Source organism: Sus scrofa, chromosome 6 (assembly GCF_000003025.6).
Source record: "Sus scrofa isolate TJ Tabasco breed Duroc chromosome 6, Sscrofa11.1, whole genome shotgun sequence".
Classification (NCBI taxonomy): domain Eukaryota; kingdom Metazoa; phylum Chordata; class Mammalia; order Artiodactyla; family Suidae; genus Sus; species Sus scrofa.
The window spans coordinates 65,927,469-65,953,574 of record NC_010448.4 but is presented as its reverse complement, the minus strand read 5'-3'; the positions used below and the strand labels follow the sequence as shown (position 1 = coordinate 65,953,574).

Sequence of the window (26,106 nt, the reverse complement as noted above, 5' to 3'; positions counted from 1 at the left end):
TGATGTCGGCGGTGTCTTGTTCAATGTGCTGAAGCTTTGGTGGGGGGGCGGGGGATGACAGAACCAAAACCACAAAATCTTTCCTGCTTTGGGGGCAGTACCACCAGTCCAGATCTTAAGGGGACAGTGTGACCAAAATGACGTGTCCCTCCGCTGGCATCTTCTACTCGCCGCATTTCAAGAGGCACCACAGCCAACTCTTCGAGTACATTTCAAGGGGCTGCAGAGGGGAGGCGGGTGGAAGAATCAGGTGACCGGGCCGGCCGATAAGTGGGAGGGGGGTTCACACCTTGCCTGACGACCTTTAACCTTTTAAACTGGTCTGTGGTGTTTCTCAGTCTAGTGATGAAATCACTCCTAGGAGACAGGCCAGGGACACAGAATCCGGGGTCCCTGGGGGGACACGCCCTCTGCCTAATGGGAAAGTGGGAGGCCCAGATGGATCCCCTCCCTTACAGGGGCACCAGGGCGCCTTGGGGGGGAGCTGGGAAGGAGTATTTTCCAGGGCACGGTGGGGATTCTCGGTCTCAGACCCCGTTTCCAGCCAGAGGCTGTGGGGTAGGAAAACCCACCTCTCTGCCAGCATCTCCACTGCGACGCAGTCACTCTGGGGCCACCTCGCGTGCCAGCGGCGGGGAGGGACGCGCAGAGCCCAGCAGCCTGGCTCCCGCCCCACATGGGGAGCGGGCACTCAGGCCCGAGGGACGGGCCCGCAGGCGTGTCCGAGTTCCGCCCTGATGCACGCACACACATTCCAAGGTTATATTTCTTTAATATTTGGAACTGGAAAATTTCTTTAATTCGGTCTCTGCTTGTATAACACAAAGATGGCCAAGAATCCACCCCCCACCTTCGCAACCTGACGCTCAGGCCCCTTTGTAAAGCGGCCACACGTGTGCTCATGGCTGTTAGGTAGCTTCTGCAAACAATTCAACGAAAAAAGATCATATTTATGTGCATATAGATTATATATATATGTAGGTAGGTATGTATATAAAACCATGGCGTTCTTAATTCTGGCCCAAGATAATAATACACCCTCATCTGGCGCCCGTCACCAGGACGTGCCCCTTAGGGGTCTCTCGCTCGAGTCGAGGCCACCCCGGGGTGGCTGGCAAGGGGACCCCAGGTGACCAGGACAAATACGGTCACTCGTGGACGTGTCGTGTGCGTGGGTGCCGGCGTGTCTGCAAAGTAGAAACACCAGTGCGTTCTGTTCATACTAAGCGTGTTAAAAGAAATGAGATTTTGTAACCGAGAACACATTTTTTCTTTTTAAAAAGGAACATCGAAGGTCTTCAAAAATTGCTACAGTACAAAAAAGGGGGGGATAGTTGTGTGTGTTGTGGGTATTTATATATTTATATATATTTATATATTAACCAGAAAGAGCGACGCGACCGGGAGAGAGTCCCACACTCCTGTTTGCGGTAAGATTCCTCCTCGTGGCTCGCGTGGCTTCGGCCTTGTCACCGAGTCTCATGGGTCAGTACATGGCACATAATGGTATTATTGGCACAGGTTCAGAATCGCAGTCGAGTCCGGGCCTCCGGTGCGTCCTCCTGCCCTCCCCTCGGTCTCCGGCTCCTTCTCGTGGGCGGCTCCTTCGTGTTCCCCAGAGAAGCGCTGGGAGAAGGCAGGCCCCCACAGGCGTCAGCATTTTTATAAAAATAGATTTGGCCTATAGCGTCCTGCTCTGTGAGTTCCCCACCGGCAAACAGAAGTGGTAGGTGTGGGGAGCCTCCCCTTGGACAGTTTAGTTTTAGGTTTTGTGGGTTTTTTTGTAATTTTTAATTTTTTTTTTAATTTTTTTTTTTTTTTTTTTTTTTTTTTACAGGTTCACCAACGGAATCCTGTGTGGAAAGAAAACAAGAAGAGATTAAACGGCAGGAGGCATCTCCTCAGCCCTCCCCATGGAGCCCGGGGGTACTGCTCCCTGCCTAAGGTCACCCACATGTCCAGGGGGAACACCAAGGCCGTCTCGCTGGACCAGATCCCCAGGAAGTGCCCGCGCCCCCTCTAGGCCCCCGCCTGGTCTGGACAAGGAAGGCGGGGCCCCTGTCACCCCCTGCCTTGCCGTCTACCTCCAAAATGACACCTGTTTGGGCAACTCCATTCACCCCCTGAGATGCCCACATGGCCACAGGGCACCACGGGTAATGGCAGGGACCACTCCAGGCAGCTTCACGCCAGCGGTCCCCGCCCCACCCCCTGCCTCCTCCTCGCCAGCATCCGGAGGCGGGGGTGGGGTTCGAACAGAGAGGACCATCCCCCTTGCGCGTCGATCTTCCTTCCGCTCTCGTGAGAGTTAAAAACACGGAGACAAGTCCTAAATGACTCCCTCCTGGGAGGCCCCCAGCCTCGTCCTGGAGGCGGGAAGCAGGCGCTGGGGGGCCGGTGCCAGGGGCTGGGGGGCTGCTGTTGAAGGGGACAGAGTGTCAGTCTGGGAAGACGAAGGGTTCCGGAGATGGGGAGACGGATGGCACCAACGCTGCACGACCGTGAATGTCGCGGACGCCAGAGAACCATCTCCTTCAGAAGAGTTAAGGCCGATTCTATGTTATGGATGTTTTACTGCAATTTTAAAAGTTAAAAAAATATGCTAAAACATACGAGGACACAAAGAAAAGCTGCGCCTGGTGGCCCTGGCCGCCTGGGACTGTCTCGGGTGTGACCTGCCGCCGCTGCCCCAGGTGATGACCACGCGGCCCCTCCCCGCCCTCAGAGGGTCCAGGGTGGGACACGAGCCCCAGGGCCTCCTCCCCTCAGAAGGGACGTTTCCCTGAGACCCGCAGCCTGACGGGGTTTCCCACCCCTTCCTGGACCTCAACCAGATGATCACGAGGGCACAGCTCTGCCCTCTTGCAGGCCCGCCCTCTCCAGGGCTGGGGGTTCCCTACAGGCTTTATCTGCCACTTTGCTACTGAAAGGCTTAGGTGCTTCTGACGCCGGCTCATAGGATCCTCTGGGAGCAGGTCCCACCCTCCCCCCAAATCCCCCCCCGCCACAAAGGGCATGTCTCTGAACTTAGAGCCCCCAGGTTTCTGCTGAAGGTCACTGCCCAGGGCTAGGGGGGTGCCAGGGAGCCTTCGTGGATTTAACCGCTCCTTTGCTAAAGGTGCTCTGTTTCCTTTCTGTCTATTCGAGCATTCGGTTCTGAGTCCGGTTTTTCATCTGAGCGCGTGTGTCACCCGTCACCCCAGGTGTCATCCTGGGTCTGCCCCGGTGCCCGCTCTGAGCCTGGCCCAGGGAGGAACGTCAGCACTGGCTGAGCTCAGGGAAGAGGCCTCTGTGTGAAGGGAGCTGCGACCTCGGCCCCTCAAGAAGCCGGCCTGGACGGAGGCAGGGAGGGGCTCTGGGGCCATATGGGGACCACGCCTCTTCCAAAGCTCCCAGCATCTGCCACCCTCCAGCATCTCAGGATGAACAAACAAGACAGAGCGCAGGCTCCGCCTCTGTGCATTGAAGAGCAGCGCTCCCTCCCTCAGAGGTGGGGATCCTCCTCGGAGAAGGGGTTCGAGGTGACCCAGCCACCTCCCAGGCCCTGCCCCACGTTCCTACAGACACCCTACTTCTTGAGACCTGCTCCTGGGAAAGGGCTGGGGTCCTTCCCCCAAAGGCTCAGCACAAGAGCCTCTAAGCCTGGCACGAACCCTGGTAACGCGAGATTCTGGGCCAGACAGAAAAGCTGTGGCAGCAAAGCCACAGGGACCTAGGATGCATCCAGACTGGGGCGAAACTAGTGCCCTCTGCTGCCTGGAAGGGGAGTCTCGGCTCCCTGGCCCCAGGCTGCAAACCACAGGGGTCCTGGGCTTACAAAGCAGCATCAGCTTTAGCAGAACAAAGAGAACAGACAGACTACAGCAAGCCCCCCTGGAGCGTGGGGCTGCTAGTGAGCTTCCCTGCATCCTGGAAACAGCGCCTTCCCCACTGCGTTCTGCGGTGCCGCCGGTTCTCAGCTTGGGGAGAGAACGGCCTCCAGAAGGGTCTGGATGTCGCTTTGAAGAAACGGTTCTTTTGAATTACAGAAGCTGGAGATTCAGTTAATGTATTTTTTAGAACAAAGCGGGAAGGCTCAGGTGCGCTTCTTGCTTTTTCATTAGTTATATCTTCACTGTGTTTTTGAAAATAATAATAACACATGATTTATTTCTCACTTGCTTCGGAGGCAGCAGCTTTTATGACTTGTCAGGCTGGGTTCAGGATGAAGTGGCCTTGGCAATGGCAAGATCTCAACCCTAATGAGGTTTTCTGAAGTTTACTTGCTGCATGAAAAATGACAGGAAATTAGCCTAAGAGCCAGTGGAAGGCGTGTGTCCAAGGTCCCTTTCCATAGAGCTGGAAAGGCCGTTTTATTCTGTCTCGTGTACAGTGTTCAACTGGGCCGCACGGCGGAGGGCTGCTGAGATAAGCGTTTGCTGGAATCTATGGCAGAGGCTGACTCTAGGGACGTGGGCTGAACTTCTGCCCAGGCCGGGTCACTGGGTCCACCAGCCCCGGCGTCACGGTCCACTGGCCCGCAGGGAAGTGGATTGGGCAGGGCTCGGGTCCCACACGTGCGTGTGGGTGAACAGGAGCCCCAGAGACGGTGCGGTAACGAACTGCCATATCATCATTAAAAATGCATTTGGAGAGGCTTAACAGCTACGCGAGAGATAAATATCTCCACTGGCTCTTGGACCTTAATTAAATGTTTTAGTATTAATTGCTATTTATTTAAGGGACAATAAGTACCCCACTAAATCTGAGCCATCTTCCTGGCTCTTCACCGATCCATCCCCACGTCCAGGAGTTAACTGCGAGAACGGGGGTTACGGGGAATCCGAACCTGTTCCGGCCAGTGTGTGATAAATGGTCCATCAGAGGCCCAGAAGGAGCCTGTGAGCATCTATCAGGGACTAACAAGGCTGCGTGTGGCCCTCCTGGTCTGTGTCCACGTGGCTGAGTGTGGCGCTGCTCCACGCAGGTCCACGTCGGTCCTCTTGGCTGGTCTCCGCTCCTAAGCTATCGACTTGAGACCCACATCCGGGTGAGCGGGTCACAGAGGCACCCCTCCCCCGGGTGGGGGTGGTCCTGAAATAGCTCCTGGGTGGGGTTGGGACCTGGGGACCCCGAGGGGAGCATGGCTCCCTGGTCCCGAGTGGAGGGGTACACAGGGAGCTCGTGGGGGTCCTTCTGTGCCCCGTGGTGCTGGAAAGAGAAGCAGGCTCACGACACAGGATGGTCCTTTGGAGCAGAGGAGTGAAAAGAAGCACCTCCCCTCCCACAGTTTGATTTTCTTTTAAATCAGGAGTGAGGCTGGGGCTCCCTGCTCCGAGGAGGACCTCAGCCTAGGGCCTTTGGATGCTCGGGAAGTGGCCTCTGCTCTGTGGTGCTCCCCGCCCTGCACAGTCTGGATGAAGGTCCCAGAGCAGGCGTCATCTCCCACAGACAGTTCTCCTCCCGCTCACTCAGGGCCAGGGACAGAGCAGGAACAGAGGCATTCCATGGGGACTGCAGTCAAGGCTCTCGAGCAGAGGCCAGGGTGTGGCCCTGGGGCCAGGGGGCCAGCACTCATGCGATTCCACCACTTACAGCCTGACGGACCTCAGGCAAGTCACTTAACCTCCCTGAGCCTTGGTTCCCCACCTGTAAGGACTTCTAGGCGTTAAGAAGGCTCCAATGAGCTGCCTAATGTCTCATTAGGGCACTGTGTCCCCGCCCCCACCAGGAGGAGGCTCCCTGGAGTGGAAGATGCGTCCACCTCCAGGCCTGTAGCCCCCACCTCCTGGGGAAGAGAGCAAGGGTCTTTGATGCACAGCCAGCATCTCCCAGGTCAATGTCTTGTGTGTTCCTGCAACTCTGAAATCCTAACAGAGATGCTGGCGCCCCCCCGGCCACCCTGAAGAGCCTTCGCCAGGCAGGCAGGAGCTCCTCGGATAACAGGCAGGGCCCCCGGTCAGAAGTCCAAAGGGAGCTTGGTCCATGGCCTTAACAAGATGAGTCACATCCAGCAGACAAAGGCGCATGCTTCTGATGGAGGACCTTGCCCAGGGCACCTGGCCCAGGATGTCAGGAGCAGACCTCATCTCCCCTGCCCAGCCTGCACAATCTCAGCAAAGGACTCTGGGGGGAGGGCTCACTTTCCAGTTTAGTCTCCTTACCTTCCTTTCCCCATTGGCGCAACATTGCGCTAAGCGGGCTTTTTTGGCTTCAGGACAGGAGTGAGGGCTGAAGTTTTGATGTGGAGCAAATATGCGATTCACTAGAACTGGGATTAGGAACTGACCGATTCATTCCTGCTTCTCAAAGCTACTGGCTCCCCGGCCCCTGCTAAGGGCCTCAAGCCAAGTTCTCCAAGGGTCACACTTGTGCCCCCCCCCCGGCCCCCGAAGACCCGTCCCTGGCCCTGGACTCTCCCTGACTTTGATGGTGCAGTTTCCACTCAATCCAAGCCAAAGTCAGTAAGAACGTTTGCAAATATCAATAACCCTAGAAGCTGGGTTGCCTGCCTATGGAAGGATCTTACTGACATCACATTTAGAAGGAATATCTGGCGGGAGAAAGATGCTCTCACTGGGAGAGCGAGATGTCCCCCTTTGAAGACCCAGCATCAAAAAAGAAAACCTGAGAAACAAAAGCCCCGGTCGCCTCTATTGACCGTGCTCACAGATGGTGCCGCCACGGGGGCACGATGCTCCCCCCCGCAGCCCGAGGGTCTGGGAGGATCGGCACAGGAGAAGGCAATTTAAAGTTTGCATTAAAGTCAATACCACTGAAAGCAAAGCAGATGTTCCTGCCCAGCAGAGCGTGGAAAATTCATCCTGTTTGGGTAGCGGGCACTGGCTTCAAATTAGCGGATGTCTCAACTCTTCACTTTCTTTATCATTTTCCCTCATATCTCTTCGTTTTATATTTCAAAATTGTATTTAATTCTGCTCCAGGGTCCCCCAGCCCCACCCCACGTAAAGACGTGATGGAGGCATGACTTCTGCTCATGCCGCTGCCAGCCCGTACGCTTCATCTTTCGAGAAATGGAACGGACTTGGAGTTCCTGTGGGAACTGGTGTTCCCTGCCCTGCAGGCCTTCCTGGGGGACAGAACATCACCGGCAGAAACAGCCAGGCTGCCGAGCGGGGCTTCCTGAGTCTGTGACTCCCTTCCACCGGGATGGGGGAGAGATGCAAGCCCAGCCCTCTAGTTTGCATCCCGAATGGTGACACCCCTGGAATCCCACCTGCCTTGTCCAGAAGGACTCCTGTTATCCCAGAGGGGAGACCGGGGGTGGGGGCGGGGAAGAGGGAGGGCAAGGGACAAACCAACCCAAGTCCAATAAAAGAGATACGTACCATAAAACAGACACATGGCGTCTGCCCTGCCCCCAGGAGGTAAAAAAAGACTTCGGCCAGTCAGCAGGAGATTTCAAACCATTTCTCAGACACAAAGGCCACAGGAATAAGATGCCGATCAGAAGAAGAGGGTCTGTAGCAAGCAGAAAAATGAGCTGGCGAGGGCTGGTTCATAGCACCCGACAGGCAGGCCGGTTTGGGCCCGGGGCAGAAAACTGGCTGCTGGGGTCGCAAAGTACCCCAAGGAGGAGATGCTTGGCCTGGACCCACTGGCCTCCTTGCTACGCCAGCCAGCCTGGGGAGGCCTGGGTACACCCGGCCCGAGGGGTCCGAGCCCAGGAGGAAGCTGGTGCCAGGACCCACGGAGGCATCATCTCCAGATTTCAGTCTCTGATTTGCAAGACAAGTGCGAAGTCCAGGGTCTCTGCTCCGAGGGCAGAGACCAGTCCCTTTACTGCACATTATAAAGAGGGTGGGCCTGGTGCCTGAAAGGCCACTGCACCCTCCCCCTGTATTCTGCCCCCTTAGAGACTGAGGTACCATCTCCCAGGGCCAACGAGAGCCAAGAGAGCTTCACCTTGGGCCAATAAGCAAGGACCTGCTGCATCTAGTGCTTCCTTGCCAGCTCCCCTGCCTGCGGGCGGGGCTCTCCCAGGACATGGGGCAGGGAGGGAGATGCAGGAAACACCAAGACCCACCCACGCCACCCCCCCACACACACAAAAGCTGAAGCCCTGCTCTGCCAGGGCTTCAAATGGGCACACACACATCCCACAGCCTAGTTTGAAAATCCTGCCAATCCTTCATCAATTTGCCCTTCAGGGAGGCTGGGATGTAACCTGCGAGCTTCCCAAACACTGTCGAGTGAAGCAAAGTCGTTCAGAAGAACCGTCCTGAGGTTTCTGCCCTGCACCCTCTTCCCCTGCAGAGGGACCATCTCAGACTAAGAAGGTGGCAGAGTCTGGGTGTGGAGATGCAGGAAGAGGAGCAGCAAGGAAATATTTAAGGAGCACCTGCTCGCTCTCACGACCAGGACGGGAGACCTTAACTACAGGCCCGAAAGCTGAAATCCCCAGACTCCAACCTGGGTTCTGCGAGGAAACCCTCTGGCCACCTCGGGCAGCGCCCCCCAGCGGCCACTGCTGCCGGTGACCACGGGCCCCTCCCATCGCCCGGTGTCCTATTCATTTCTTCCTAAGATTTTTAAAGGGTGGGAGCATTTTTTTTCTTAATTTACGAAATGATGCATGAGTCTGTGCTCACTTTAAAAAGATAGCTTATTGACGTTTTAATCTAATTCCAGATAAACCTTTGGAGGCTGAGGCGAGGGTTTCTTAAATACGCCCGGGGTGGTCTTAGAAGCATGTCATCTTTGAGGGATTACATATGACTAATAAAAAAAAAGCATTTGATAACCAGGAGGCTGGCTGGTGTCGGCCATTTGTGCTAGATTTACCGTTGACATTTTAGTGCTGGGGTCCGGGGACACAGACTAGGGCGGGACCAGTCACGATCTGCTGATATTTGGGAGGCCTGAGAGGCCAGTGCTGGCTTTGGACGCTGGGCGATGACTCCTTGCAGGCTCCAGGACTGGGCAAGGCGAGGCCGTCCACCGGTCAGGTGGGCTCTGGCTGCTGGATGGCAAGGCACCTGTGTATGTCTGCCTCACCCCTCTCGTCTTATCTCACCCAACTAGCTGCTCACATGCGCTCAGACATCAAGCGGAAGGCTGCCTGGCACCGACTCTCGGCCAGCCTGGCCCAAGCCTGTGCTTACCGGTTCCCGTTAAAGGTGGATTTGTACTCCCCGGCCGGGTGCAGCGTCTCGTCGGTGTAGACGGGCGCAGACGCCCGGACACACTCGTGTGAACACTGCAGGGTCTCGTTATAGGCCGTGAAGATGTCCAGGCTGCTGGGCACCCGGGCCGGTGTGAAGTCTGTCAGGTTCTGGCAGCTCTCCTCCTGCTGGTTCGTCTTCCGCTGGTGGCTGTTCCTACGCGTGTTCCCGCTCTGGGCACAGCTGGAGGAGAGAGAAGTTGGGTGGGGTGGAGTGGGGTGGGGGGTGGGCCCCCCGGGGTAGGCCCCCCCCAGACCCACAAACGTCTCCAGCGCTTAGGCCGTGGAACCTTCATCTGCAGGCATTAGTTAGCCATCCTTTAATATTAAATGGTAACTCCCAGCCTCTTCAGAGAGATCGACCACAAAGAGGCAATCAGCTCTTTTTCAAAAATAATAATAATAATAATAAAATTTGCATTTGAAATGCACGGAGGATTGTGAAGTAAGGGGCTGAGCTGTGTTACTGGAAAACCGAGGCCTCCTTCGGCCAAAGAATGGCAGCTGGACGGTGGCCCTGACTCGGCTTCCCCAGGAAACACCTGGCTGAGATGGAAGCCGTGATGGGTGCCACGAGGACGCCTTGGTGCACGGGTTGGGGTGGCTGGTGTGCCCTGGGATGGACCATGTCATTATCTTTGGGGAGAGTTAGAACCCGGCGCCCAAGATGGAAACGAGGCTACGTCATCCGGGTCTCGAGAGAACCGTGCTTTGCGCCCGTGGACGCCTGCCTTAAGTCCCTGTTCTGGACCATAGAGGCTTCCAGAAGCTCGTAGGCAGAGCAGACATGGGGGTGGGGGGTGGTCCCACCCTTGCTGGCTAAGGGATCTGATGGAGAAGGCACATAGTGACCCCTCTCAGCCCCCAGAGGCAAGTTCCCAAGGACGGAAGGAGGACCACCCCGACAGAGGAGGGCAGGGGGAGATGGGGGAGCCTGGTCAGGGCACCGGGCAACCCCCCTCCCCTTCACGCTCACAGCCTCTTCAGTGCAAGGGGCTGCCAGGAGCCAAGCTTTGTGAGCCCATCTCCCTGTAACATCCTGGTGAGGCAGGGCCTCCCGGGAATAAATGAAGGTGAGAATATGGAGGCAAAAGCCAGGAGTCTGCCCACTGAGCTCATGGAACTTCTCAACCACCCGCCTGGCTGCCCCTCCTCAAAGACACTTTGAGGGTTTGTGGCACACCCTGGAGGGTGGGGAGGCCCAGGGGAGGTTTGCCCACCGGTCATACATCAGGATGGCCCGTGTGCGGGGCCCGCACAGCACCCGTATGGTCCAGAGCCCTGGAGCTCCTCCTCCTGCCACCCAGCCCTGCCCAAGAGGCCTGCCTGGGAGCTGAGCGCTGCCCTTGTCACCTGCCCCCAAAACACCCTGGGTCCTGGGTTTGCCGGCCCTCAGGAGCCCCGGGCCTCGCTGGCTTGGCGTGAGGTCTGTCCTGGGGCAGCGCCACCCCCTCCCCATCTCTCCAACCCTGGAGACCCACCTTCTTGCGCGTGTCCATGCTGTTCTGTCCCGGGGAGGCTCCCTCCCATCTGCCTGCCTGACTTCCCGCCTCTGTCAGCAGGATGATGGTTTGGGCAAATTCCTCTAAGAGGGTGTTTCAGCTTCGACATTAAAAGGAGCCACGTTTGCCGGAGGAGGGGCCGCAGGCAGACAGGGGCCTCGGAGCCGTGTGAGCAGCAAGGTCAGCCAGCTCCCTGATTTTCCCAGGGGTGTAGCAGGTGTGTACACCCAGCGAGGCCAACCTCAAAGTAGGCCAATTTCCAGGAGGAAATAGGCAAAGACAGGCTGCCTGGAGCAAAGCAGTAACCTAGTTCAGCAGACAGAGCAGCTCCAAGAGGAAGGCGGGAGGCCGCAGAGGCCAATGGAACAGCCCGGGATGGTGAGGGGCGAGCAGGACCCCCACCCAGGCTGGTGGGCAATGAGGAAAACACGCACTGGGAGGGTGACGTTCAAAGGGGTGCTGGGGTCCGAGCGATGGGCTCTGGGGACAGGACGCCTGCTGGCTGAGGGGCTAAGGCAAGGTGGCCTGGCGGGAGTTCTGTGAAGAAAGCCCCACAAAGGCAGGGCCAGGGAGCGCCCCCAGGAGCCCTCCTCCTGCCCCCGAATAACTCCCACGGGCCAGCGGAGCCCGTGAAGTGGCGGGTTGAGGCGGTCAGGAGCCGCACACAACATCCTCCTTCTCAGACAGCAAAACAATTCCCGGGCTCTGAGCCGGGACCGGGTTTGCAAAGTAAGGACCTTTCTATGTGCACGTCCCCGGGAGCCCCCACTGACCCCCCTCCAGGCCAGAAGGGCCGAGGATCCTTACCAGTTTTTTAAGACAAGAGTTGTGATCAGAGCAGCTATGACCATGATGAGCGAGACGGTGATGGTGACGACCTGATGGACCGCCAAACCTGGAAACAGAGAGGGAGCCGTGAAACCGGGGTCGTGAGACGAAGGCGCCCAGGAGCACGGAGGCGGTGACCTGTCGGCTCAAACCGGCCCTGAATGCCCGTCCCGTGGTGTGCACGTGTCCCGGCTGGGGGCGCTCGGTGATAGGGCCATGGGGGACCAGATCAGGCCCTCTGTCTCTCCTGCCCACGCTCAGATGCTGCTGGATGCCGGAGGCACCAGAGCTGCGCTCACCCAGAATCCGGGAAGGGAGGCCCCAGCCTGGCCTCTCTCAGTCCCTGAGTGGAGACCCAGAGCGAGGTCTCTGCTCAAGGATGGAGCTGGGTCCTCTCTTACACCTGCTGAGCATATCACCTGGCACAGGTAAGCTCTGTGACCCCTCCCTTCTCTCCTCCCAACCTGGGAGAGGGCTGCTCCCTGAGCCCTGGGGAGAGCCTGCAAGGGGAAGGAGCAGGCTTTGGCGGACCCAGGAGGAGCCAGGACGGCCCAGGATTTATCGGGCAGGTGGGAAAGAGGAGCACGTGTGCTGACACCCTGCAGACTCCAGCCCTTGGTTCCCTGGGGAGTGTTGTCCCTTTTCCAGAGTTCTCTCCAAGAAGTTCACCACCAGACGACGTGCCAGGGAATAAAAGATCCAGGCCTGGGGGCTGATGCTTTTCCCAAAGCCCCGCAGGAGGATCTGCAGTCTGGCCTCGAGGCCCCATCTCAGCTCTGTGTGTGTGTGTGTGTGTGTGTGTGTGTGTGTGTGTGTGTGTGTGTGTGTGTGTGTGTGTGTGTGTGTGTTTGCAGTGGGGGGAGGGGCATCGGAAACAGAAGAACAGGGACAGCAGAGCTCTGACCGAGAGCAGTCTGTGAGCCTCACACAGGGTCCAGGATGCAGGGGACTGGGGTGCCCCCACCCCTGTACCACCATGCACCAACCAGAGATGCAGGGGAGGGAGAACGGACAGGCTGGCAATAGCTCTGGGCCCCTTGGCGCTTAGGTCCCTCTTGACAGCTCATCTGCTATATCCTTCCTGGGACACGGACACCACGGCTGAATCCGCTCTGGCCCCGTCCTCATCCCATCAGCAAGAACCACACCTGAGAGGCTGGGGGGCTAAGGGCCAGGAGGTGCTCTGCAGGCAGCCCTGTGGGTGGCCGACAGGCCCCAGGGGGTGTGACTCCCATGTTCTCGCCCCTCAACCACTCTCTCTCCACCCCTGAGGTCGGGGTGCAGAGGCCCACCCAATCACACCCGAGGACCTGAGGGTGCTGGGGGGAGACACCATGCGGCGGGAGCATCCGACGGGGAAGATTTCAGAGAGTAAGATACTTCTGGCGGGCTCCCAAGGACATAGTCTCACAAACAGATGTCACCTCTCTCCTGGATGTGATCCTCGTGGGGGGAATTGCTAACACATGATTCCCAGTTGGCATGACCAGAAAACAACCTTTCTTTCCCCAGCTGCTTCTCTTCTGGGCTCTTTCCATTTGTCCTGAGGGATTCCCATCCTGCGCCCGCAGGATAAGCATCACCCAGAAAACTGGAGAGAATCCGTGAATATCATGGACCTCCCTTCATTCATCGCTTCATCCACGGATTCGAGGATCATTTATTGAGCACTACTGCATGCCAGGCAGTGCCAGTTTTGACTAACTCAGTGGTGGTGCCCAACCTCAGGAACAGCTGCTCTGGTGCCCATTTTTTAAAGTGGGAGTGTTCGCTGCTGGTTCTGGCCAACGGCTTCCCACGCACCTGTGTGCAATTTGTGGCACAAGCTCTAAATCTCTGAGCCAGCCTGCCTTCCTTCTAGGACCGCCAAATCAAGCTTGCCAAGGGGGCTGAACGCTAGTTATGCCACAGGAACCCCCTCTTCGGTCTCACCAACTATGAAGTGCCCAGCAGCCTCAGTAATCTCTATGTACCATCCGCTTCCCAGAGACCCAACTGAGACTCTGCTGGCAGAGGGAGGTTGCAATGGATGTCCAGTTTAATGGGACAACCGGGAAAGACAGCTGCTCAGTCTTCCTTCACCCTCCATCTGCACAACACTTCTGTCCAGTCAAGAGCGGACCACGATGCCATGAAGAGTATGTGCTCATCCTGTGTCCCTGGGATGAGAGGAAGGAAGGCTGATGATGATGGAAGTGGTGGTGATGGTGGTGAAAGTGATGGTGGTGGTGATGGTGGTGGTGAAAGTGATGATGGTGGTGATGGTGGTGGTGAAAGTGATGGTGGTGGTGATGGTGGTGGTGATGGTGGTGGTGAGGATTATAGTGATGACGATGACATTGGTGATGACAGTGACGTTGGTGGTGATGGGAATGATAATGAAAGTGGTGATGACCACGAAAGTGGTGACCATGGTGATGGTGGTGAAAGTGATGATGGTGACAATGGTGAGGATGACGGTGATGACAAAAGTGTTAGGGATGGTGGTACTGGTGACAGTGATGACAGTCATGATGCTGGGGGTGATGGTGATCATGATGGTGGTGATGGTGACAGTGATGGGGATGATAATGAAAGCGGTGGTGGCCCCTTAAGGAGTGCTCCCCCTTACGAGAGGAGGGGACCTGTGGTCCTTGCCCCAAAGTCTGCAGGGCCACTGGAGGCCCAGGTCACCACCAGGTTTGACGTCTTATCTTGTTACCAAGGGTCGGGTATTTGTACTGATCGAAGCCCTTGGAAAGAAAGAATTCCATGAGGAGCGGTATCTTAAATGTTTTACACCCTGCCGCCCCCTCCACGGGTGAAGCTGAGAAAGCATTGATTCTCTTCTGGTGGACGGAAAAAACAGAGGCCCAGGGTGGAAAACAGTTGGCTCGAGGGGCCCCCTCACTGACCACTGGAAGGGCAGAAGCCCAGCCCTTTGCCTGAGGTTCTCATGAGTCTCTGAGCCCCTTAAGAAAGAGCCCAGTCTTCACCATCCTTCAGTCCACCCCCAGGCCCCTCCCCTACTCTCTGGCACAGCATCTTACAACAGTCGCTGTGTGACATATTATTCACCGAACAGCAGAGAATGAAAAACTAGGGGAACGGGGAGGAAGGTGATGACATAATTCCAGTGTCAGCTTTGTTCTGGTGGCCCTTTTCTCCTGCCTTTGGTGTGAAATTTCTCCGTAGGACTTGCCAAGTTAAAATTTGGAGACAATGATATGTGGGTTAATAAGCAGCTAGGATCATCTGGGTAGAAATACAACAATGATGAAACAGCTAAGCTCTCTGGAAAGACTTCCCTAAGCCTGTCTTCACACCTGTGATCAATTGAATCCACTGTCTACCCTGCAGAGTCGGGAGGCAAGGCAATTCTCTACTCTGGAGTCCCAGCAAAAATCAAACCTCTAACGCCAAACGAACAAACCCGTAACCGCATTCTTGGCTGTAACACTGGTTTGAGGCAAACTCCTTGCTGTCCTCATGTGCTTTCCTTGAAAAGCAAACAGCCTTGGCTTTGATGCCTGGCCCATGGGTTTTGATGGGTCACCGGCCTCAGGTGTAAGGAATTCATGGCTGCAAGGAGACCCCACAGACCCACAGACATGATGGTTGAACAAGGACTGGGCCTTCTGACATGTGATGAGAGCGATATTTGTAGGAGGCTGGTTAGAAGATGGAAACCCCATAAGGATGCTCCATCTTTTTTCTCGCGTGTGTCATAAGAAGAGAACAGCACCATTTATGAGAAGTTGGGTAGCGAAGAAGCTGTCCTAGCGTTTAGACTTTCCCAAACACCAGGAGTTGTTTCCCCCTTTGTGTAAACCCCTGAAGTCTGCATGGCCTCTGGGTAGGCTAACCTTGACCTAAACGGCCAGAGAGTAAGGATTTTGAGCTTTGAGGGCTGTATGGCCTCAACTGCAACTTCTTGACCCTGCATAAGAGGAGCTGTGGATAATAGGCACACCAGTGGGCATGACTGTGAGCCAATAAAACTTTATTCACAACAGACAACAGCCAGATTTGGCTCACAGACTCTCGTTTGCAGGCTCTGCTTTAGGCGAACAGCTAAAGGTGGCATGGCTCATCAAATACGCAGAAGTAGAAGCTATATTCTGTATGGTTAAAGCTGGGACTCCAACCGCGAGCTTTTGGGTCTGTACAACCTTCCCGCTCTATCATCAAAGCTCTAGAGTCTTCTGAGATCTCCCCCAGCCACCGTCAAGGTGGTTTCAAAGGCAGTCAAGCCTCTGTCTCATGAAGTTGGTCCCTAACAACCTGCAGCGGGCAGCTCCGCCCTCCTGGGTATGTCCACGTGAAGCCAGCTTGAGATCACTCAGTCCGACACTCAATTAAACAGGAGTCTTGATTTTCAGAGACGGATGCTCTCCCAGGGAGAATCTCACCAGCAGAATCCCTCCAACGGCCTCTTCAGAAATATGTCAGCCACGTGTCTATCTCAACCTTTTCTATTAGCGTTGAAAAGAAACCGCGTCGTGTGAAAGACAAGAATGTTCAGATCACAGAATTCTGGCACTGAGATGGACTTCACCCCACGGGTCTGTGGACACGGGCTTCCTGCCACAAGTGGGACCATTTTTAGGAGGACGTCCTCCCCACTGCTCTCCTTCCTAACAAATTCCTCTCGGCACTCACACCGGAAATGATGTTTCCTCTACTCAGGTGTCCAGTGCTCAGGAAATAACACAGGGACAAACACCTACGTCACAGACCTTACCGACCCTGGAGAGAGCCATCCTGGAAAGCTTCTGTTCCAGCTGTTGGGTGGGCTGTGATTTGGGTGACAAGGATGTCACCTAATAGAGTGGGGGTGTATACGCTATACCCCCAAGAAAGGGAAAAAAACTCCAACCTTTCTCCTCTGCCCTCCCAAGGTCAACACCGAATCCACCTCCAAACTCTTTGCAATTCAGATACGGTCCCAGAACGTGGAGCGAGCTGTGTGGGGGATCTCGCTTTCCTTTCCTGACAGGTGTTATTGTTCTTGCTAATTTAGGGGCTCTTTCTGCTCCTGGTAATTGCCACTGTATACTAATGTGCTAGGAATCAGCTGCCATCCAGATAATGAAAAATTATACTTGGAATAATGGATGGCGACAGATGGATTACCAAGCTCTGCATCAATCAATAGGGCTTTTATGGTTATATTTGTGGTGGTTTGTAATAAGATCAGGCCCCAAAGATTGATGTGGAAGCTGGTAATTCATCTCTGGCTCTGGACGAGTTTCTTATTAAACAGAGTCAAGGCAACTGTCCCATGACAGGACGAGCCCATCCAGGACCTTCTTTCTGATCCTGGAGGGGAGGCATGGGACACTGGCTGGTACCCTCAGATGGAGGCAGGGACAACAGCCTGGAATTTGCTGAGGCAAAGAGATGACATCTTTGTGTTTACAGGAGCTCATTTACAAAGCAGGGCTCTCGTGTGCCCACATGATGGAAAGAAAGACCCAGTGACAAATGGCTCCAGGGATGTCTTTCTCCAGGGGCTGGACAGGTGACGGCGGGAGCATGCGGTGCCAAGTCCACTGCAAAGAGGCCATTCCTTTCCCACAAATTCTGCAAAACGTCGACTGCACAGTTCATCTTTGACAGATGGCCTCTGGGAATACAGTGAAGCTTGTGGCACCCCCTTGGGGTGGGGACAGGTGAGAGAGGCCACCCCCCTTTCTTGAGAAAGAGGCACCCGAAGGTTTAGGCTCCTTTTGAGGCATTTGGGGGGTGCAGGGGGCAGGCTGCTAAGGGACAATGAGCCTTCCAAAACCAGGATGATCATAGGAAAACAAGGACATCTGCTTTGTGTTGGGGACACAAAGGCACACTGTTTTCTGAATGACAGAGGTGCTTGGAGCCAAGACTCTGCTGAGATGCTGTGTCCTCATCGGACACCCCAGCCTAGGACAGGATCCTCAGTGCAGGGGACGCAGGGTCACCCAGGGAGTGGCTGTGCCGACACCTCAAGGAACCACCCCCAAAAAGGACTCAGAGCCAGGAGACAGCAGTGGTCCTCCGCCAGGGAAACAGGGCCACTCTGGGAGACATTTCTGGTGTCACATGGGAGATGGGGGGTAGTTCCACTGGCATCTCGTGGGTAAAGATCGGAGATGCTGGCAGACATCCTACAATGCACAGGATGACCCCACAAGAAAGAATGATCTGGACCCAAACCTCGATGGACCGGAGGCTGTCTGCTAACATGCTTAAACAACAAGAAATGGGCGTCCGGCCATCCTCAAAAGGTCTACAAACAATAATGCTGGAGAGGGTGTGGAGAAAAGGGAATCCTCTTACACTCTTGGTGGGAATGTAAACTGGTGCAACCACTGTGGAAAACAGTATGGAGATTCCTCAGAAAACTCAAAATAGAACTACCATCTGATCCAGCAATCCCACTCCTGGGCATCCATCCAGAAAAAACCATGACTCACAAAGACACATGTACTCCAGTGTTCACTGCAGCACTATTTGCAATAGCCAAGACATGGAAACAACCTAAATGTCCATCGACAGAGGAGTGGATCAAGAAGATGTGGTGCATATACACAATGGAATATGACTCAGCCATTAAAAGGAGAGAAATAACAGCATTTGCAGCAACATGGACGGACCTAGAAATTACCATGCTAAGTGAAGTCCGTCAGTCAGTGAGACACCAACATCAAATGCTCTCACTGACATGTGGAATCTAAGAAAAAGGACACAGTGAACTTCTTTGCAGAACAGATACTGACTCAGACTTTGAAAAACTTATGGTTTCTAAAGGAGACAGGCTGGGGGGTGGGGGGATGCACTGAGGGTTTGGGATGGAAATGCTATAAAATGGGGCTGCGATAATCACTGTACACCTATAAATGTAATAAAATGCACTGAGTAATTGAAAAAAAAAAAAAAGAAAGAAAGAAAGAAACGGGCATCCACCTCTCCAACCACGTCGCACCGTCTGAACCAACTCCTCAGGACACCCTCATTGAGGCAGCGGGCGGTGTGCGCGTCAGAAACACCCTGAGATTGTACCCTGTGTGGCTGCAATGGGAGAAATGTGGTCCTTTCCCTGCTGGGCCCCCTTTCTCCCCCCCGCCCCATCCCGATTAATAGCAGAGAGGGCCTGGGGGGGCAGGGAAGTGACTCACCCCACTGATGGTGCCATGGACCTCGGGGACTGAGTTCTCGTGCAGCTCAGCACAACCCCATGAAGTGGGTGCAAAGATGCTCCCTGTTGCCAGAGGGAGAAGGCACAGTGCCATCTGGGGGGGTCCCCAAGTCCACTCTCAAGGTCAGTATCCCCTAGAAGGACCCACAGCCTGGATGGAAGCTGCAGATTCACTCCCTAGGATTCACTCCACTAGGACTCGTTACCGAAAGGCTAGGGGTTCCAATGAGCAGTGGGCAGAGGAGGCTGGAGACCAGGAGCTGCCAGGGAGGCACGGATGGTAGGGCATTCCCCCGATGACAGTGGGGACAACACGCATGGGGTCTGCCAGTCAGCGCCTGGGTCCTGGGTGTCCAGAGTCTTGGTTGGGGTTTGGTCACGTACGTGTGGCTGGCCTTGGGTCTCCAGCTGGTCCAGAGGTCGAGCTGACTCATTTGCCCAAGGCGCCACCATCAGTCATAAAACATCGTGTCAGCACTGGCCATTCTTCTGGTCCAGGGCCCCAGGTAAACCCTCTCTCATCAGGAAGGACCTCCCAAGGGCTCCAAGGTGACTCCCAGGAGCTGGGGTCAAGGACTTTTCTTTGAACCAGCTTAACCCTTTACTGCACATGGAGCACAGTCCTAGCAAACGTGGAACTGGAACGCCAGCAGGCTGGCTCCGGGGCCATGGCTTTAGCTGGTCCTCTGCACAGCCCTCCTGGAGAACTGGTCCTTTCTCTGCATGGATGGCCAGTGGCCATGGAGCCATGGTTCAGGGAGTATCTTGGGATCACTCTGCTGGCCAGGGGCTCCAAAAGGGACGTGAATGTGATGACATCCCCTGTCCTTAGGCTCCACTGGAGCTGGCCCATTCCTGGGCTGGCCACATTGGGGAGCAAGTTCCTCAGCCGAGAACTTCCTCTGCTTCTGGAGACTTGAACTTGAGGACACAGTGCTGCAGACGAGGAGATGGAGGGATCCTGGGGTGTAAGGCACCCTCCAACAGCCAGATGCAGCCCCAGCAAATGCATCTGGCTTCCTTCCCTTCTCAGCACATCTTCTTGGCCGAATCTCAGCGTGGTCCCTTCCCAGCCCGAGGGGTAAGCTCTTCCTGCTCAGACCTGGGTCCACAGGAAGGCAGGGCATGGTGCACAGAGAACTGGGGAAATCCCGCCCCCTAGCAGCGGGGTTTGTTATGGGGTTGAATTGTGTCCCACCCACCCCCACCCCGAATGTGGATGTTGACATGGTGACCCCCTACTGGCCCAGAATGTGACCTCATTTGGAAATAGAGCGGTGGCAGGTGTTAATTAGTTAAGATGAGGTCTTCTTACTGGAGTGGAGCAGCTTCTCACCCAATACCCAGTGTCCCTACAAAGGGGGATTCGGGTATAGACCCTCATACAGGGAGACGGCCAGGGCGATGCTGCCACAAGCCAGGGAGCTGCTGGAAGCCAGGAGATGGCCGGGGACAAGTGCTCGCCCGGCACCTTCTGAGGGGACACAGCCCTGAAGACACTGGCCTCAACTTCTGGCCTCTGGAACAGTGAGAGGATAAATCTGCTATTTAAATCCCTTGGTCTGGGACGCTGGGAGACAGGGCTCCCAGGAAGCCACAACACCTTCGGAGCTTCTGGAGGGTCACTCAGGGTCAAGGAGGCCCAGTGTCCTCACCCAATATCTAGAAAGTCAGGATCCACCTCTTAGCGGTCTTCAGAGCCAGCCTTCTTTTAGTTTTTATTTTTTCCTTCCCAACCTATGCCCTCCAGCCCATCCCCTGACCAGGCCATGACATGGGCAGTGGGGGCGTGTGCCCAGAGCTACAGTCTTAACTGCACACTCCGAGACAGCTGATCCGGGACAGGTGACAGGTGACTTAGTCTCTCCATAGTGGGCTGAAGAGTGCCCTCCCCCAAGTTCATATCCACGCAGAACCTCAGAAGGCGACCTAATTTGGAAATAAGGTCTTTACGGATTGAATTAATGACTAAAGGATCTGGAGGTAGCCTAGATTCAGGGTGGGCCCTTAAGCCAGTGGCTGGTGCCCTCCTAAGACACACAGGAGAAGACGACAGAGATTCCACGGAGGACGGAGGCGGAGGAAGCAGGGACGAGGCCACAAGCCAAGAAACTGTGGCCACCAGGACAGGGAGGGACCCTCCCCTTGAGCCTGGCCGCCGCCTTGGTGTTGGCTACTGGCCTCCACGCCCCAGCCGGGGCCCCAGAACGCAGACACACCCGCTTTGCCTCAGCTTCCTCCTCTGTGAAAAATCGCGGGACGTGTTATTCGGAGGATGGGGGCACGTGTTAGCTGCTCCCCCTGTGAGTGTGGGCTCTTCCTGGTGACACCTGGCTGATGGCCCTGCTTCTCCCGCCACCCTCCCCAGTCCCCTAACCCCCACCTGACCCCACTCACCATGAGTTTCCGAAGAGATGATGCAAAGCACAGATCCTGACTCAGCCAGCCTCCTGGGGCCAAGACCCTGCTGCTGCCTGACAGTGCAAATAAAGCTTTATCGGCAGGTGGCTGCATCCACCCCCTACGCATTGCCTACGGGCCTTTGCGCTGCAAGGGCAGAGTGAGCCGTGTGGCCCTAGAACCTAAAATACCTCCTATGTGGCCCTTCAGGGAGAAGTTTGGGACCCTTCCCCTGGGGGGGGGGGGCTGAAAATCCCCGAGTGGGCATCACGGTGTGTGTGGCAAGACGGGGGGATGGGCAGCTGGGGAAGGCGAGGGAGGACCCTGTGACCCCACCCACCTGCCTCTCTCACTGTCAAACTGCACAGTGGCCCCTTTCAGAAAGCAGTGCCATGCGGCAGGGGTTCCACACTGGACTTAATGGCTCTGAAACTGGGTCACCCATGGAAGCCAGGCACATCCATCTGGCCACTCACATTCAGCGGGCAGCCATGACCAGGACGCCGAGGGGGGCCCAGGAAACATGCCCCAGCCTGGGGCCCTGGTCATCCCAGACGTGGGGGGTCAGATGTGCTCATTCACACGCAGCATCCTTTCCAGCTGAGAGGCCCGTCCTGAGAGAAATGAAAAACCCCTCGGAGGAGGTGGAATCCTGAAGCTCCAGGGAACGTGTAAATCAGGGCTTCTTTCCTTTTTTGTTTTTTAGGGCCACACCCGCAGCATATGGAGGTTCCCAGGCTAGGGGTTGAATCAGAGTTATAGCTGCCGGCCTACACCACAGCTCATAGCAACGCCGGATCCTTAACCCACTGAGTGAGGCTAGGGATCGAACCTGCAACCTCATGGTTCCTAGTCGGATTTGTTTCTGCTGTGCCACGACAGCAACTTCCAAATCGGGGCTTCTTAAGTTGTGTCACAGTCCCCAACTGTGCTTTTGCCGATTTCCCAGAAGGCGCAGGTCCACCTACCTACATGCATCGTGCACGCGCACACACACGCTCGGGCAGGCACGCACACACACGTGCACACACACACACACACTGAATTTACTGCTCATCTCACTGAAGAACGGAAGCAGCTGATGTTCAGCTTTGCACTCAGTTAGCCAATGTGGAAATGACCCATTTCTTCCCCTGAACTCCCAACAGCGTGTGAATATTTCAACAAAGGGTAGCAGGCTGGGAGAGGGGGCAGCTGGTACTGCTTGATGCTAAGGAGAGGTGGGCGGGTGGGGGGGACACACGCAGCCCGTGCCCATCAGCCAGCACTTCAGGGAGCAGAGACCTTGTGCTATCCGAGCGGCACGGTCCCCAGGCCTGGCACAGCAGCCGGAGCTCCAGGTCGCACGTGTCAGCTCCAGTCTGTGACCGGATTACTCACCAGCGGAACCCGCCCTGCCATGGGGACAGAATCTATACTTAGCCTGTAAAACTGTGAATGGATTGAACCTCTAAGCACACAGCGAGGCTCTCCCCCACTGAGCCCTCCGGCTCCCTCGTCCACCCCCCTAGAGCCACCTGTATGTTCCCGTGACAGTGCCAGGGCTCCAGAAGGAGGCAGCGCACAGTAGGTGTGCAGAGGGCGGTGGCTCCATCCTGGTGACCATGGCCTTGGCATCTGGGCAGAGGTGCTGGCACCTTCCTGGCACAGGATGGAGGAGGCCCCGGGCTGGGCTGGGCGTGCTGGCCCAGCGGGAGGCCCAGAGCAGAATTTCCATAAAATTTCCACAAACATGTTCCAAATAAACCCAACAGGCTGCACCCCCGTCAAAGAGCCCTGGGGGATGGGAAGGGATAAACAAGGAGTCTGGGATGAAGAGATACACACGACTGCATACGAGGCACATAACCAACAAGGGCCTCCATAGAGCAAAGGGAGCCACACCCACAGCTTTTCATAACCTACAAGGGAGATGATCGGAAAGAGAAAATATACCTTCATAAGATTATACATATATATCTTCATATGCATACGTATACTTGAACTGTGCCGTACCCCTGAAACTAACACAGCAGTGTAAATCAACTATCCTTCAATTAAAAAAAAAAAAAAGAAAGAAAAAAGCTCCCAGGTGCTCGGAGCCCCCCAGGGCCCAGTGCCTTCTGGGGGGCTAGTCCCAGAGGCCTTAGTTCCAGTAATTTTTTTTTTTTTTTTTTTGGCTATACCCACGGTATGAGGAAGTCCCCGCGCCAGGGATCGAATCTGCACCACAGCAGCGACCTGAACTGCTGCAGTGACAATGCTGGATCCTTAACCTGCTGCACCGCTAGGGAATTCCTTTTTATTTATTTATTTTTTCAGCTAATCTTTTAATGAAAAGCTCTCTTTCAAAATACACTGTCTGTGCCCCAGACACCTCTCCAAATCAGACAGGCGGGAGCCCAGACTGGATGGCATTTCCCTCCCTGTGCTCTGTGCCCTGACCCCTACTTTCAGCGATGACTCAGTGCGCTGACCCTGTTGACAATGGCCCAGGACAGACCCGCCCGTCTGGTGGCTCTGTCCAGAGAAGCAGACCCAAGGATGATCCACACGCTACAGGTAGAGGGCAAGCAGAGGTCAGAGCGAGGGGTTCTGGGGTGCTGGCCGAGTACCGGGGGGCTCAGCAATCCCGGCCAGAGGACCTGTCACTGGCCAGTGTGTCACTGATCAAGACAATCGCAGAACAGTGACGGACATAATAATGGGGCCACCACCTCTGGTGCCGGTTCGACTTGCATTGGGACCTCAGCTCAGCAGCTTTGCACCTCCCACCTTCAGAACTGCTCTGAAGGTCCACCCAAGGATGACCGTGGGCCTGTCCTGTGCAGAGCAGGTGTGTCACTGGGCAGGGGAAAGGGCGCATCTGGGTCTCAGCCCTGAGAACCTGGTTTCAGGTGGATGCCGCCCGCCAACTCCTGCATCCTCAGAGGGCCCTCCTGAGAACTCCTTCTGTACTCAGGCCGTCCGGCCACACTGGCGTCAGGAAGAGAATGAGATGTGCCCTTTGATGGTCGAAGCAGGACGAGGCCATGACTCTGTGCTCTGCCTACAGGACCTCAAACGGCCAGCTCATCATCCCCCTGGTCCCTGCGCAGGACCTGACAGTCACCCAGAGAGACAGGATTGAGGGGTGACACTTTGTCTGCAGACAGTCCCTGTTAGATAGAAAAATGCCTCAAGTCCATTCGGTGGCTGTTTATTGGGGATCTACTATGTGCAGGCACAGGGCTAGACACTGAGCTGCAGCTGGGGGACAAAGTCAGGGACCGAGGAGTCAGGCACCACCAAACATGCTCAGAAATAAGTGTGCGTGGCCTCTGTGATAAAGGCAGCAATGGCAAGAGGTACCAGGAGGGGCTATCCTGAGCCAACCCAGGAAGACAGGCAAAGGGTCCCCATGAGGCTGAGACCCTGAGACTGCACCCCCTCTGCTATGATGTCAGATGGAAACAGGTGGGCAGAGCTCACAGCCTCCATTCAGGATGGAAGCCAGGCCAGATCAGCAGACAGGGCAACCCTCGTCATGTAAGTAAACCCCAGGAATTCACTCATATGGTTGTTTGGTGCTGTTTGTTACGTGGCATGTCCAGGGCCTTAGCTAACTGATACACTAGGTGGGGAGGGAAGGGGATGCTTCTTTCTGGGAAGGAGGAGGAAAGGCATGGATGAAGGTCAGGGTCAGACTTCCTGAGAGTTCTTGGGGCAGGAGGGGTCCAGAGACGAGGCCGTGCAGGGGGATTACGGGTCCCGGAGGGTTGTGGTGGTTTCCAGTCCGGAGTTCAGAGGCCACATCTAATGCTCCCAGCCTCACTCACCATCACCATGTCCCCAACACCCACTCGCATAGGAGCCTCGGACTCTCCCTTCGTGAATGCTGGGCTCCGACACTCGGAATGAAGGGCAGAGAACAGGATTCAATTCGCTTTGTAGAGAGAAGGGTTAGGGAGGGGCTGAGGGCAGCCCAAAGGCAGCCCAGGTGGAGGGACCACCCTTCCTTCCCCAAGACCCTTCTCAGTAATCAAAAAAAAAAAAAAAAAAAAAAAAAAAAAAAAAAAAAAAAAAACACCACAAGAGTTTTGGAGTTCCTGGTGGCTCATCACGTTAAGGATCTGGCGTTGTCACTGATGTGGCTTGGGTCGCTGCTATGGCACAGGTTTGATCCCTGGCCAGGAACCTCTGAGTGCCATGGGTGTGGCTGAAAAAATAAATACATTTAGAAAATAATAAATAAAAACAAGAGCTCTGTGATGAAGCTAAGGCCCCTCCTAGAGATTCATGACACACAGGTCTGAGCATCCCACAGAAGAGAGACCTGTTCCAGAAAGTCGGTTTACTCCAGTGTCCCCAGACACTCTGGCACATGCACATTCCTCTCCCAGCACACACGCGTCTGAACCGCTGAGGAAACTGAGCATCCACGGAACTCGACAGGACGTGGGCTCAGAAGAGGTGCACCCCTAGCCCGATTTGCGGTTCTGCTTCAGCTCCAAATCCAGCTCACTTCTGGCCGCACCCGTGACCCTCCACGAACGTTTGTGGATGGAGACAGGAGACTCGGCTGGGGATCACTGAGCCTGGGGGCATGGTCCTTGTTGCCTAATCTTGGCTGGGACACGCTCCTGCATTGGAGATTAAAAAGCCAGAAAAGACCTGTCCACCCCAAGCCCGGCCAGAGCCTCCGCAGCACCGGTGCCAGCCTCCAAGCCAGGCGACCCCGCTGTGGCCAGGCAGCCAAGCCTTGTGTCCTGGCAGCCAAGCCTTGTGTCCTGGCTGAGCTGCCCGGAGCCCCTCACCTACCTGGCTTCTCCTGGTTTGTGGCCACTGCTCTATTTCTCAAGGAGAGTCGCTAGCTCAGGGAAGTAGGGGACAAAACCCCATCAGTGACAGCCTTCCTGTGTGTCCTGAGGTTTCCGACCTTCAGGTTTCAGCGGGAGGAGGGCTGGAGGGTCCCGCCCAGTCTCCTTGCAGCTCTGCCCTCAGCTCACAGAGCCCAGGGGCCCAGCGGGCTCCCTATCGGCTCTGCCTTCAAAATCCACTGACAGTGTCCACGGAGCCAGCGGGAGGAAGATGGCCAT

At 55.7% G+C, this 26,106-nt stretch overlaps 1 protein-coding gene across 2 annotated transcripts in view; it reads right to left on the bottom strand.

The window, feature by feature from the left end:
* The window catches only part of AJAP1 (adherens junctions associated protein 1), a 104,393-nt gene continuing 79,484 nt past the window's right edge, over positions 1,198-26,106 (bottom strand). Inside the window, exons 3-6 of one of the 2 annotated variants that reach the window (XR_002344861.1) lie at positions 11,473-11,560; positions 9,105-9,347; positions 7,329-7,461; positions 1,198-1,853 (exon numbers count right to left, since the gene is read on the bottom strand). Coding sequence is in view for 1 of the 2 variants with exons in the window: in XM_021095233.1 (XP_020950892.1) it covers positions 7,389-7,461; positions 9,105-9,347; positions 11,473-11,560 (404 nt within the window). In the remaining variant the exon portion in view is untranslated. Of the gene's footprint in view, positions 1,854-2,296; positions 7,462-9,104; positions 9,348-11,472; positions 11,561-26,106 lie in introns of those variants that run through there. The other variant, XM_021095233.1, reaches the window with a different exon arrangement.